Below are 14,181 nucleotides of genomic sequence, written 5' to 3' on the forward strand. Positions count from 1 at the left end.
CTCTGTGCTGACAGCTCAGAGCCCTGAGCCTGTTTCAGATTCTCTGTCTCCTTCTCTCTCTGCCCCTCCCCCACTCACGCTCTGTCTCCCTCTGTCTCAAAAATAAAAAAAACATTAAAAACAAAATTTAAAATGTCTTTCATAGGTTAAAAATTTTGTTAAAAATTTTTTAAATATTTATTTATTTTTGAGACAGAGACAGAGCGTGAAGAGGGGAGGGGCAGAGAAAGAGGGAGACACAGAATCTGAAGCAGCTCCAGGCTCTGAGCTGTCAGCACAGAGCCCGACGCGGGGCTCGAACTCACGAACTGTGAGATTATGACCTGAGCTGAAGTCGGACGCTTTACCGACTGAGCCACCCAGGTGCTCCGATAGGTTAAAAATTTTGAAACATCCTTGAAACATTCTTCACTCCAGGTAGGTTTCTAGTAAGCAGGGTTTTGAGTATCTCTGGTGTTTTCCTGTTATTGTTTTAAAGTTGTTAGCTGTGGTTAGAACCTGGCAGGAGCTGCACTCTTGTTTTTCCAGCTGATGGTTAGGAATGCCCAGCTAACAGTGACCAAGGGCAAGAAATCAGCTCAGGCATTTATGGAGTGGGTTAATTCTGCAGGAACTGACACCCATTTTTTATCCCTCTTTGATATCTGGCCTGACCAGTGAGTTTCATACTTTCCCACTGAGCTTGCCAAACCCAGTGCAATGAAACCAAGAGCTCCATAGAGAGAGTTCGTTGCATTGTGAGGCTGCTACTCTGGTTAAAATACTTCAACTCCCCGAACCTCAGTTCATGCATCTGTAAAATGGGAATAATATCTACCCTGCCTCCCTAACAGGCTTGTGATGTGGATCATATGACTTAGGATATATGAATAAAAATTGAAACTGTACAGGAGTTTTATTAATAATAAGAAGGAAAGGTTGAGTGGGGTTTCTGGATCACTTAAAATAGAATCAGGATAAGTATAGCATCTGCTTTTTATATGCACCTTCAGGTGCTTTTTCCCAAGGAACCAGTTTATCCCCATGTCCCTGGTCCCCACGTCTGTGTGCTCCCTGCTATTGAGCCCTGCACAAGATATAGCTCCTAATGGGGTCTGGATGCCATTCTCAGAGGGCACCACCTCTGCTGTGGGAAAAGGCTACGGGGCTGTAGAAAGGAGGCTGACAAAGCAGGAAGGGAATGCGAGTGCTGGCCCACACGAGCGTGCCCTGCAGCCTACTTGCCATCCTCATGGAGAGGGATCAAAAGCCTGGCTGCAGGTGACTCATGGCGTGGGGCTACCAAGCTGACTCCGTTTTCTTTCCAGGTCTCGACCCTGCGGGCCCTTTATTCAATGGGAGACCTCCCGAGGACAGATTAGATCCCGGTGATGCACAGTTTGTTGACGTCATCCACTCCGACATTGATGGTAACATTCCTGTCCTTGTGGGTCAGTGAGCACCCGGCTCCCAGACTCCTAAAGAGTCTCCCCCTGAGGGGATCCTCATGCAGGGGTGGATCAGGTTCTTCCAGATTCCCTCTTTTCCTGCGGGGCAGGGTTCCAAATCCACCCAGGTATTGAAGGGACACTGGTTTAATGCAGGGATGCAGGATGTCTTGCTGGAGTGGAGGTTTCCCATCAACTTTTCTTATTTTTAAAGTGACCATCTTGACCAATCAAGGACAGGGTGATTTTCACACTGTGTGGACAAATGTTTCCACATATGCAGCAGGGTTTGGATGCATGATTTCCATTTTTTGGGTTTTTCTTGGGTCTTTCTCGTTTTCTTAAGCTGAAAGATAAGTTCCAGTGTTGTGTCTCTCTCTGGAGAGCGATTCTGAGCCATGTTTAGCTCTCCAACTTTCTCTGGATCTTCCTGGCCATTTCCATCTTTTATGATGCTGATTTCATAGCTGGGATTTGGTATAGGATATAGGGTTTGGGTGATGTTAAAGGTGAGTCTTTATATACAGACGTCTAGGACAAGAACTAGAGTAGGGACCTTGGAAGGCTGAGGGGACAGAGCAGAGTAGTCTTTAATAATACACCCTCTTTGTGATACAGCCACCTGAAAAACCCTTGATCACCTATCATGGGCTCTCTGATGTGGTATTCAGCAATTGTTGGCTTAAAGGAAACAGCTGCATTCTTACGACGCAGTTTGCAAAGCGTTACCTTACTTAAGTGCAGTACCTCGATGCCATTTTAATGCTTGATGGAATAGAGTAATTTATTTTTTATTCCTGGAGAGAAAGTGAATTTTGAGGAAAGAATAAGCTTTGCAGTCAGGCAGGGGTGGACTCAGATCCCAGGTTTTGTCCTTTCTAGCGGGATCATTTCATTCTGTAAGTCCTCTGATCCTCAGTGTCTTCATCTGTAACTTACTTCACCTGAATTTACCAATGGCCACTTTTTGGACAGTGTGAATGTTAGAGGAAAGGTGTATAAAAGGTATAAAAACCCCCACAGACACATGTAGGTTCTCCATATATAACAGGTATTATTATTATTGCAATGGTACACTATGTATACATGTATAAAGTCTTTTAATTCAAGCATTTGACCGATTAGTTTGTAGTTATAAGGTTAAAAAGAATAAGCAATTATTAAATCAATCTATATTTTTCCTGGTCCCCGTTTTCTAGAAGAGTTTCCACTTAAAAATTTTTTTTTCTTACAAAGTAAAAGTTCATTTTTTCCTGTTTCTTTCTTTTTTTTCTTCATTTTTCCCCCCATTTTTTATTCATTAAAGTCTGGCACAAATGCAGTTAGAGACCCAGGAAGCACTGGCAATTAGAAGGTTCCAGCCAAATATAAAGAAGAAACATACAGTTTTATCAGTCTTGCTGTGAATGACTGACCAAAACTCCCTTACATCTTGAGAAATATTGGAAATAGGTTCCCCTACTGTCTTTATAATCTCCTAGTTGGAAATCCCTGCTTCCTAACTAACTAGCTGGGTAGGTTTGAGCAAAATATTTAAATATGTAGAACAACAACAACACAAATGCCTGCCTATATCCTTCAGGCAAATGAGCTACATGATGTGAAAAGTTCAAAAATAAAACCATAATATATTTTCCTTTAGCACTGGGCTACAAGGAGCCATTAGGAAACATAGACTTCTACCCAAATGGAGGATTGGATCAACCTGGTTGCCCCAAAACAATATTGGGAGGTAAGGGCAAATACTTTATATATTGTATAATAGTGGTTTTTAAAAAGGCATATTTCAAAAATCTGATATCATTCTATGGGTAATAGTTTTTAATAGAAAACAAATCATCTGAGAAGATAGAGAGAGTATAAATATAAATGAAAAATGAAAAATTATTACTCAAATATACTACTTAAAAAAAACAAAACATTGCAGCATTATTGGCAATAATGAAGATACGGAAGCAACCCAAGTATCCATCGATAGATGAATGGATAAAGAAGATGTGGTATATTTACACAATGGAATATTGCTCAGCTATAAAAGGGAATCAATCAAATCATTTGCCACAACATGGATGAATCCACAGGCTATTATGCTAAGTGAAATTAGAGAAAGACAAAGGGGAGATGGGTGAAATGGGTGAAGGAAATTAGGAGTACATTTACCATGATGAGCACTGAATAACGTACAGAATTGCTGAACCATTATATTGTACATCTGAAACTAATATAACAGCGTATGTTAGTTATGCTTCACTTAAAAACATTTTTTTAATGTTTTTTATTCATTGTTTTTGAGACAGAGAGAGACAGAGCATGAACGGGGGAGGGTCAGAGAGAGAGGGAGACACAGAATCTGAAGCAGGCTCCAGGTTCTGAGCTGTCAGCACAGAGCCCGATGCGGGGCTTGAACTCACGGACTGTGAGATCATGACCTGAGCTGAAGTCGGACGCTTGGCCGACTGAGCCACCCAGGTGCCCCAATTATGCTTCATTTAAAAAATAAATTTAAAAAATAAGTAACCATAACCATATGATTAAGAGCTATTATGAATTATTGCTCTCTCATGAAAAGGTGTGTCTTTGACCTAGAAATTCCATATCTGGAAATCTCTCCTAGAGAAATAATGGAAAATGTAAACAAAAATCAAAGTGTAAAAATATCCGACATAGTATTATTTATAGTAGCTGCATTTTAAGAAATAATCTAAATATCCAACATGGAAAATTGTTAACTAACTATGATATGCCCACACAAAGGAATATAATTGCCAAAAAGTCATATTTTCAGATTAATGAAAATGCTTACAATGGGATGTTAAGTGAAAATGACACAAAACTATACAGTATCATCCCAATTTGTTTTTTAAATGTGTATTTGTACATGTGTAAGTATAGAAAAAAAGACCAAGCATAAATGCTGCAAATAATTATTAGGGGTGAACTGTGGATATTGGACTTCTGGGTGATTTTTGCAACATTATTTCCCATTATTTTGTATTTTCTAAATCAACATGTATTATTTTATAATAAGAAAAACTTCACAAAGCAAAAAAAAAAAAAAAAAAACGGTAGATGGCAACATAAAATAGTAGTATTTTATTCCGATAAAAAACCCATCCCTAGGTGCTCTTAATCTGTATTTCATCATTGCCAGAGAAAGTTAAACAATCATGGATATGATTCTAGAAAAAGGTAATCTTGTTACAAAACGGTAGCTGTATATGGCCCCATGGGGACGTGGTGTTTGAAAATGATCCAGATGAAATGGCATAAGTAGGGTCAACCATATTTCACCATAAATGGTGTGTGTTCAAATCCTGTCCTGTAGGATGTAGGGTAAATACCTCTGAGGAGCCAAGATAATGTGATTTGCTTATAAAGGCCATTCTCTGTATTGTTATCAACATCATTGTTTTGGCAAGTGAAAGTTCCAGGAACAATAAGTAAATATTGACTTGTCAGATTTGTTCCTGTCTGGCTTGGTCCCATGCCAACCCAAGTTTCTCCTCTCTTGCCCTAGTTTATTTCTGTCCTTCACTGAGCTCCTCTATGGGCATACATAAGTGGACTGTGCGGAAAGAAGAAACATTGTTCTGACTCAAGCAACAGTGCTTCTCCAAACCACTAGCTCACAATCATAACTCCTTTCTTATTTGGTTCACTGTTTCCTACTCAGATCCTCACCTCCTCTGATTACCCATCTTTGGGACCCAGTTCCCCTTCATCATCTGACCCATCAACCTTCCAACTACCTCTCAGTTTTGTGTGCTGCATTGCTTCATCATGTCCAACTCTCCTGACGCCGTCTCCATGCCTTGCTGGCCTCCTGTCTCACCACTGCATCACCTGGCACCCGCCAGGAATTAACTAGAGGCTTGCCTCTCGCCTCTTGTTGCCCATTCATGGCTTCTGGTGCCACCTCCTATTGTTCAGTTCTTCTCATTCCACCCTTCACTCTGTAGCAGAAACAGAGCCCCTGCCACTGGGCTTCTCTCATGAATGTAATCCCATTAGAGACCCCTTTAGGTCTCTGCCATGTCAGCCACCACCTTGGCTTGAGAACATTCCAGAGCTGTCACGGAGCCTGGTTAATTGAGTACAAGGTCCAGGAAAACTTGGTTACTTCTCCATGGCCCTCAATAACGTCACAGAATCCTCATGTTTATCTCTTGCCAACTCCCTACAATCATTCCTCATGCTTGTATCCTGAAAATCTCCCCACCTATAAACCCTCACCTCTTAGAGGTGATCTAGATTTGCCTTTTTACCTAGATTAAAGATCTCACCTGAGGGAGCCATTCTATGTATCCTCATTTTAGTTTACAAGGTCAGTCTTTACATTCTTGTTTCCTTCTGCCCCCAAGGTGGAGGCATCCCCCATCCTTTTTCAAAGCTGTCTCCTGTGCCTGCCCTCCTTGGGGATCTTCCTCTAACAATTACTCCTCAATGGCCCCTTTCTCTGATGTCTTTACTAGTTTAATGTGCTCTGCTGAAAATCTCTGGGGAAACTCTGACTACCATTGAATCTTTCTTGTTATTTTCACTGACAAAGGAAGGACATAGGTTGAATCCTGATTCAACCACATAACAGTCGTGTGACCTTGGTCAAGTCATTTAAGCTGAGTCTCAATGTGCTACTAGGTAAAATGGGGATGATCACGCCTATCTTCTTTTATCCTGCCATGTGCCAGTATGAATGCTGATCTATAGGTTTTTGTAAGGGTTAAATGGAAGCTGTTAGCACAGTGCTTGGCCTATAGCAGACAGATGGTGAACTGTGTGTGCCTATAATGTGTGACATATTATTGTTAAATGCTACGACTGCTCTACTCTTTCATCGTTCCCTTTATGATCAAGGATTGCAATATTTTAAGTGTGACCATCAGAGGTCCGTGTACCTGTACCTTTCTTCTCTGAGAGAGAACTGTGCTATCACTGCATATCCCTGTGACTCCTACCGGGACTATAGGAATGGCAAATGTGTCAACTGTGGCATGCCACAAAAGGAGTCCTGTCCCCTGCTGGGTAAGTCCAACAAGCAATTTTACCCTCTGATTAACAAATAGTTCATTTTGGGTAGAATCCGAGCACCACTTTACTATCTAAAAATGGGCCTGAAAATTGTGTGCTTAAAAAAGAATTTACTTAGCTTTTTCTAGCTAATTTGTTCTGTGAAATACTCTTGAATGTCCTAATCAGAAACCGTGTTAGAAAAGCCATTTATATACAATTTCAGCTAGAGGGCAGTACAACCTCCCTGGACACTCTAGCATAAAAAAGAAGGTTCCAAAGAGTTTCCAAGCCCACCCAGGGCAAAGTCACCTTATATAGCCTGCTCCCATGGGGACAGAACCTCTTCACGTACACAACCTCTCTGCTGGGGGAAGGTCACAGTGAGCTCTGACTCTCCTGTCAAATGAGCCTTGCAGAATGATCCCTTCCAACAAGCCTTGTCTGTAGATGCCCTCACGCCGCACCCTGGTTTCTATGTGCACATTCAGGGCGGGGTAACAGATACTGCGGAGGCTGCTTGGGTATTTGCTAAGGGTTGGTAGAAATATTCCAGATGGTGAGGACTGGAAACGGGATGATGATGAAAATTTTCTGATTGTTCTAAGGAAAAATCCAAGTTAACATTAGAGCATGCTACAGACAAGGGGTTCTCAACCTTGGTTGTGCAGAAATTAATTGGAAAGCTCTAGGGAGCTTTTAAAAATTACCAATGTTTCCATTCCAGATCAATTAGTCAGCATGCAAAGGCCATTCTCTAGGGGTGGGGACAGAAGAGAGAGAGAGAGACACCTCACTGATGTGACTCAGCTTCATTCCTGCAGGCACAGAAGTGAAGAAGAGTCCCCTGCTGGTTGACATAGTCACTTAGCAAGCTCAGGTTCTGTGGGATTTAGGGGCCTAATTGTAGTTCTTCAGGAAAGCACAGTGCTTTGCAAGAGTGATGCTATTTTAGGTATAAACCTGAAACTGCTTTAATCTATAAAATGAATGTATTACTGAAAAATGTCAGCGCTATTCTTAGCCTACCCAGTGTGTGAGAGAACCAGCACGCTACTGAGAACTAGGGTGATGTAATGTCAGGGAAAGGCAGGAGGAGCCACTGTAGTGTCATGTTGCCTGTCCCAGCTCTGAGGGACAGGGCAGCGAGCAAGATATGGTGGATGCAGGGGAGGCAGGCCCTGGTGGCCCTGCAGGTCCACCCCCACAGGGGTGGGTACGAGGGAGATTGTCTTGGTGGTGTGGGGGCTCAAACTCACTGCTCTCACTACCACCCCAGCTGCTTTTACATTTATAGAATGCATGCTAATGTTACATTTTTTCCAACTTGCTTTACAGGCTATTATGCTGATAATTGGAAAGAGTATTTAAAGCAGAAAAAGCCTCCTATGACTAAAGCGTTCTTTGACACAGCCGAGGAGAAACCATTCTGCAGTGAGTGGTGGATGTGGTTGTTTGCTTTTGCCCAACCCCCCCCCCCTTTTTTTAAGTTTATTTATTTTGAGAGAGACAGAGACAGTGTAAGTGGGGGAGGGGCCGAGAGGGAGGGAGAGAGAGAATCTCAAACAGGCTCCGTGGTGTCAGCGCACAGCCTGATGTGGGGCTTGAAGCCACGAAACCGTGAGATCATGACCTGAACCAAAACCAAGAGTCAGACACTCAACTGACTGAACCACCCAGGCACCCCCCAAACCCCTTCTTTTTAAAAAATGGCTGAGTCTCAGCTTCCTGGCTACCTCTTGGCAAATGAAGGGCAAGTTAAACTGTGGATTTTGGAACTGGGAAGACTTCGGTTGAATCCTGACTCTATCACATAATAGCTGTGTGACCTTGGTGAAGTCATTTAAACTCTTTGAGTCTCATTGTCCCGCTAGGTAATAATGCCTATCTTCTGGGTTAAGGATTAAATCTCAACAAATCGTAATTATTAGCTTCATTGGATGGCTATTCGTTTTACTTTTTTAATTAAAAAATTTTTTTTAAAGTATACTCTATGCCACACACAGGGCTTGAACTCATGACCCTGGGACCAAGAGTGGCATGCTCTACTGACTGAGCCAGCCGTGCACCCCTTAGATGGCCATTTTACTCACTAAGATCTTCCAGAAAATTTGCTTGCCCCCCAAAAGACATGACATTTCAGCTAGGTAAAATCAGGTGTCAGCTACATCCGTAGGTCAGTTTCAGCTCCAAAGCAACCATGATGACCTTCTACAGACATTGAGAGCTTGGGTATTCCAGATGGGGGCTAAGTGGGGCAGCAGATGATGAGATGTCCTGGGAAGTAGGAATTTTCTTGGGCAGATGGATGTCTTACAATCTTGTCCCCCTTTTCACTTTTCTTAGGAGCAACTCTTATAAAAGAGGGTGCAGATCAGTGGGGTTCCTTCCTCCTTTGGAGCCATGTGTGGCAGCCCAGGGATTGCTGTCTGCCTGGTCCAAGTGAGGCAAGTGCCTGAGTAATAGTGGGCCATGAAATGGCAACTCCAGGGTGGATCTTATTCCTTTGTGGGCCCAACATCTCCTGAGCTTCCTTCCCTTCCTATATTTCTCAGGCAATATTTGTATACATGTACCCATATATTTACCACTTTTTTGATTATCATTTTTTTCATGTATTTCGTAGATACAGGTAAGTGTGCTAATGATGGGAGAACACCAGAGCATGAGAAGAACTCAAAGAGGCAAACCTGACTTAGTCTAAGGGTCAGTGAAGGTCTCCTGGAGGAAGGGACTAAGCCAAAACCTGAAGGATGAGTTGGCAAAGGGGGCAAAGTAAGAGTGTTCGAGTGGGGAGAAGGCCCAGGAGCAAGAGGCAGCCTGGCAGTGCAGGCGACACACATGGTGTGGCATGACTGGGGAAGAGATGATGGCGGCTGGTGGACATAGCCCAGATTGCAGACAACCTTGTCAGCCGTGGAGGTTCTCTACATGGCCACCTGCTTGGTTTATTTTAAAAGGCAGGGAATGCAGTGAACCAATCATACTCAGCAGTAGGCCACCTTATCCTCAGTGAATAAGGTGGAATACCAATCCAACTGTGATGCCCAAACATGACAACTGGAGACCATTGGATTCTGCCATCATGAAGGCCATCTTTACCAAAAAGAATGGAAAGGAATTTTAGAAAATTCTGCCCAGATCTTTGCAGAGAAACTAGAGAGGAAGAGAACAAGAAACTCAAGTTATGAAGGAGGTTGGGTTTTTAGGAATTGACCTATCAGGAGAGCAGTTGAGAGTCTCTCTCTCTCTTACTGTGCTCTCTCCTTGTTTTGCAGTATATCATTACTTTGTGGACATTATAACTTGGAACAAGAACATAAGAAGAGGATCCATTACAATCAGATTGACAGACAGAGCTGGAAACACCACAGAATCCAAAATCAATCAGTAAGTTGGGCTGGGGTAGTTCACAGTTTGCTATTTCCTTTTCTGACTGGAGAAATTAAATCTCAAATATATCTACTTTCTTACTTATAGGTCTGTACTTATCTTTGTTCTACAAAAACATAAGGGGGCATTTTTCTTAGTTGCTTCTCATGGTTCTTGATCTTCTAGGCTCTGTACAAATGGAATTGGTACAGGGATTTACTTTCTTTCCTTCCTTCCTTTCTTTCTTCCTTCCCACCTCTCTCCCTCTCCCTCCCTCCTCTCTCCTTCCCTTCCTTCCTCTCCTCCTTCCTTCGTTTAAACATTTAATTACCAAAGTCATCCTTGCTTGCTGTGAAGGATTTATACAGTAAAGAAATATGTAACATAAAAGTGCAAATACTTGCCCCAGCCCAACAATCCCACATCTAAAGGCACTCACCCCCACACACATTTCAATCTTTTTATGCGCTCATAATATACATATATATAAACATGTAAATGTATGCTTCTCAAACTCAGAAAATGTGATGTGCAATAATAGAAAATTGGAAACACACTAAAAATCTAACAATGGGAAAATGGTTACTTAAATATTCCCATATAATAAAATACTATTCATAGGTTAATTTTTGCAACATATTGAATGAAATGCTTATAATATGCTAAATGAAAAATCCAGGATATTAAATTATATAAAGTACAAAATTAGTTCAACAATGTAAAAAAAAATGAAAAAGAAATATGCCTAACATGTTAGCTGGCCTTTGGGTGGTAGGAATATGAGTGCTTTATTCAGCTTCTCTTTACTTTTCAATTTTATATGATATTGTATATATAGAGTTTAAAAATAGTTAATCATTTTCATCAATTAATTTTATAATCAGGAAAAAGGGGGGAAATAATTCAAAGAAATTTGAGGTTCATTTTATTCATTTACTCAGGAAACATTTTTGGGGGGTCCTGTTATCTACTAGGCACTTGGGTTGTCTGTTGGCTTCACTCATAGAGGACCAACTAGAATGTCATCTGAAACTGGCAATTGCCTATAGGTTCACCATGTAGATGAATAGAGAAGGAGTGTGTTGGTGGCCTGGAGGTGACTTTTTTTTTTTAACATATCCTTGGATGATAATAACAACAGCCTTTCTTTATTGAACTAAACACATTACCCATGCTGGCTAATGCAATTCACACTAAAACCCTGTGAGGTGGTATTATAATCTGTATTATATACATAAGAACACAGGCTTAGAGAGGCCAAGTGATTGGCCAATATCACATGCCTTTCAGCACCAATGTCCCCAAACCCAGTGGTGCTACATTTTCAGGGAGGGCACGGCTAGGGGGCGCATCTTGAACAACCAGCGTCAGGTAGTTTATGGGCTGTGATCTTCAGTAAGGAAGCTGGGCAGAGACCTCATCTGGAGACTCTAAGAAATAGCAAGGGAAATTGTGCAGTTCTATGAGAAGTAGTGACCTACAAAATTTGGTTATTCATGCCAGTAACTGATTACATATTGGCTTTACATGTCTTAGCAATTTTAATTTTATGTAGTGAATTTCTCCCAACTAGGACTTCCTAACTGCAGAGGGGTTTTTTTCTCGATTAAGATAGAGACCTTAACCTCTCTATTTTATTCATGTTTAGTTGTTCTTATTTTAGTCATGCTTGTGAAAAGTCATCACCAATCAGAGAATATATGGAAAAAAAGGAAATGGTTACTCTATTACGTGGTGAGATTATCTCTACCCTTCTATTTTTTGCAAGGTAAACTATTAGATTTAGTGTTTAGTATTTTTACAATTTAAGAAAAGGAAAATAATATCAGAGTATGTGCCCTAAGTTTATTTGGTCTTACCAGACTATGGGTACAAATATAGTCACATTCAAGAATATTACCTTCCTGGTGACTCTCCCTGTATCCATGTTTTGGATGTATTTCTTTTTTACTTTATAACCTTTTTTTTTTTAATTGAGATATAATTCACACACCATCAAACTCACAGTTTTAAAGTTTACATTTCAGTGGTTTTGAGGATATTAACAAAATGTGCAAACGTCATTACCATCTAATTCCAGAACATTTTTTTAAAGTTTATGTATTTATTTTGAGAGAGAGAGAGAGAGAGAGCATAAGCAGGGGAGGGGCAGAGAGAGAGGAAGAGAGAATCATAAGCAGGCTCCGCACTGCTTATGAACCACAAGATCATGACCTGAGCTGAAATCAAGAGTCTGATGCTTAACCAACTGAGCCACCCAGGCGCCCCTCCGGAACATTTTTATCAATTCAAAAAGAAACCCTATACCTGTTAGTAATTCCTCATTCCTCCTTCCTCCCCACCCCCTGTCAACCACTAATCTGCTTTCTGTCTCTATAGATTTACCTATTTTGGGAATGTCATATAAATGGAATAATATAATATGTGGTCTTTTTGTGTCTGACTTTTTTTTTGCTTAATGTTTTCAGGATACTATAGCAATACTTCATTTTTTTTATGGTCAAATAATATTCCATGGTATGGATATGTCCCATTTTATTTCAATCCACTGACCTCTGGGTTATGAGCCCAGCTCACTCCCACTGTGCCATTCTGCTCACACATACCACATTTTATTTATTCTTTCGTCAGTTGATGGACATTCGGGTTATTTCCACTTTGGGGGCTATTATGAATAATGTTGCTATGAAAATGTGTCTCCATTTCCACGTAGACATACATTTTCATTTCTCTCGGGTATATACCTAGGAGTGGAATTGCTGGGTCATATGATAACTCCATTTCACATTTGTAGGAAATGCCAAAGCAGCTACAACATTTTACATTCCCACCAGCCATGTGTAAGAGTTTCAATTTCTCCACATCCTCGCCAACACTGTTATTATCTGTCTTTAAATTTTGTTCTTTTTAATTGTGATTGAAAAATGCAACATAAAATTTATCATCTTAATCATTTTTTGAGTGTACAATTTAGTAGTGTAAAGTATATTCACATTGTTGTGAAACATTTCCAGAACTTCTTCATCTTGCAAAACTCAAGCTCTATACCCATTAAATAACAACTCCCCCATTTCCCTCTCCCCCTAGCAACTACCATTCTAGTGTCCCTATGAATTTGACTACTTTAGATACCTCATATAAGTGGAATCCTACAATATTTATCTTTTTGTGATTGGCTTATTTTACCTAACATAGTATCTTCAAGGGTCATCCGTGTTATACCTTGTGACAGGATTTCTCTTGTTTTTTAAAGGCAGAGTAATATTTTGTATGTATATGTCACATTTTGTATGTCTTTATCACAGACATATCCATCTTCTTTATTGTAGCCATTCTAGTGGGCATTATGGTATATCTCATGATTTTGTTTCGCAATTCCCTAATGATTAATAACATTGAGGCTTTCATGTGCTTACTGGACATTTCTAGATATTTTTTTGGGAAATGTCTATTCAGGTCCTTTATTCATTTTTCCCCCTTTTATTTATTTTTGAGAGGTCGGGGGAAGGGCACAGAGGGAGGGGAACAGAAGGTCCAAAGTGGGCTCCCCTGAGGGAGACCAATTCGGGGCTCGAACTTACAAACGATGAACTGTGAACTAGGAGATCACGACCTGAGCCGAAGTTGGATGTCCAACCGACTAAGCTACCGAGTGCCCTCATTTTTTTCCCTTTTAAATAGACTTCATTTTTTAGAGCAGTTTTAGATTCACAGCAAAATTAAACAGGAAGTGCAGAGATTTCCCATATACCCTCTTGCCCACATACACACAGCCTCCCTGCTATCAAAACCTGATAATAGGGTGGCATACACACTTACAGCTGAAGCATCTACATTGACACATCATTACCCAAAGTCCATAACCTACATTAGGGTTCACTGGTGGTGGTGTACATTCTATGGGTTTTGACAAACGTGTAAGAACATATACCAACCATTATAGGATCATGGAGTTGTTTCACTGCCCTAAAAATCCTCTATGTTCTGCCTATAATATCCTTCTCTTCCCTAACCTTTGGCAGGGAATGGTCTTTTTACTGTCTCCATAGTTTTGCCTTTTCCAGAATGTCATGTAATTGGAGTCATACAGTATGTAATCTTCAGAGTGGCTTCTTTCACTTAATAATAGAATTTAAACTTCTTCATTTTTTTTTCATAGCTTGCTAGTTCATTTCCTTTTAGCACTGAATAATATTCCACTGTCTGAACGTACTACAGTTTATTAATCCATTTTCCTGATGAAGGACATTTTGGCTATTTGATAATTCTGAATAAAGCTGCTATAAACATCCGGGTATAGGTTTTTTGTGTGTGTGTGCCTTAGTCACTTTATTTTTATTTTTAAAAACAGGCATTTATTATTTTATTTTTATTT

General features: G+C 40.5%; 1 protein-coding gene and 1 long non-coding RNA gene across 2 annotated transcripts in view; one reads left to right on the forward strand and one right to left on the reverse strand.

Moving 5' to 3' along the window:
- The window catches only part of LIPH (lipase H), a 44,940-nt gene that overhangs the window by 24,240 nt on the left and 6,519 nt on the right, over nt 1-14,181 (forward strand). The window contains exons 4-8 of the mRNA XM_042903690.1: nt 1,308-1,409; nt 3,070-3,159; nt 6,282-6,449; nt 7,773-7,868; nt 9,713-9,824. Coding sequence (XP_042759624.1) covers nt 1,308-1,409; nt 3,070-3,159; nt 6,282-6,449; nt 7,773-7,868; nt 9,713-9,824 — 568 coding nt within the window. The remainder of the gene's footprint in view (nt 1-1,307; nt 1,410-3,069; nt 3,160-6,281; nt 6,450-7,772; nt 7,869-9,712; nt 9,825-14,181) is intronic.
- Nucleotides 1-14,181, reverse strand: part of LOC122198845 — a 48,609-nt gene that overhangs the window by 20,595 nt on the left and 13,833 nt on the right. The window lies entirely within an intron of this gene.

The sequence above is a fragment of the Panthera leo genome, chromosome C2 (assembly GCF_018350215.1).
Source record: "Panthera leo isolate Ple1 chromosome C2, P.leo_Ple1_pat1.1, whole genome shotgun sequence".
In the NCBI taxonomy this organism is placed as follows: domain Eukaryota; kingdom Metazoa; phylum Chordata; class Mammalia; order Carnivora; family Felidae; genus Panthera; species Panthera leo.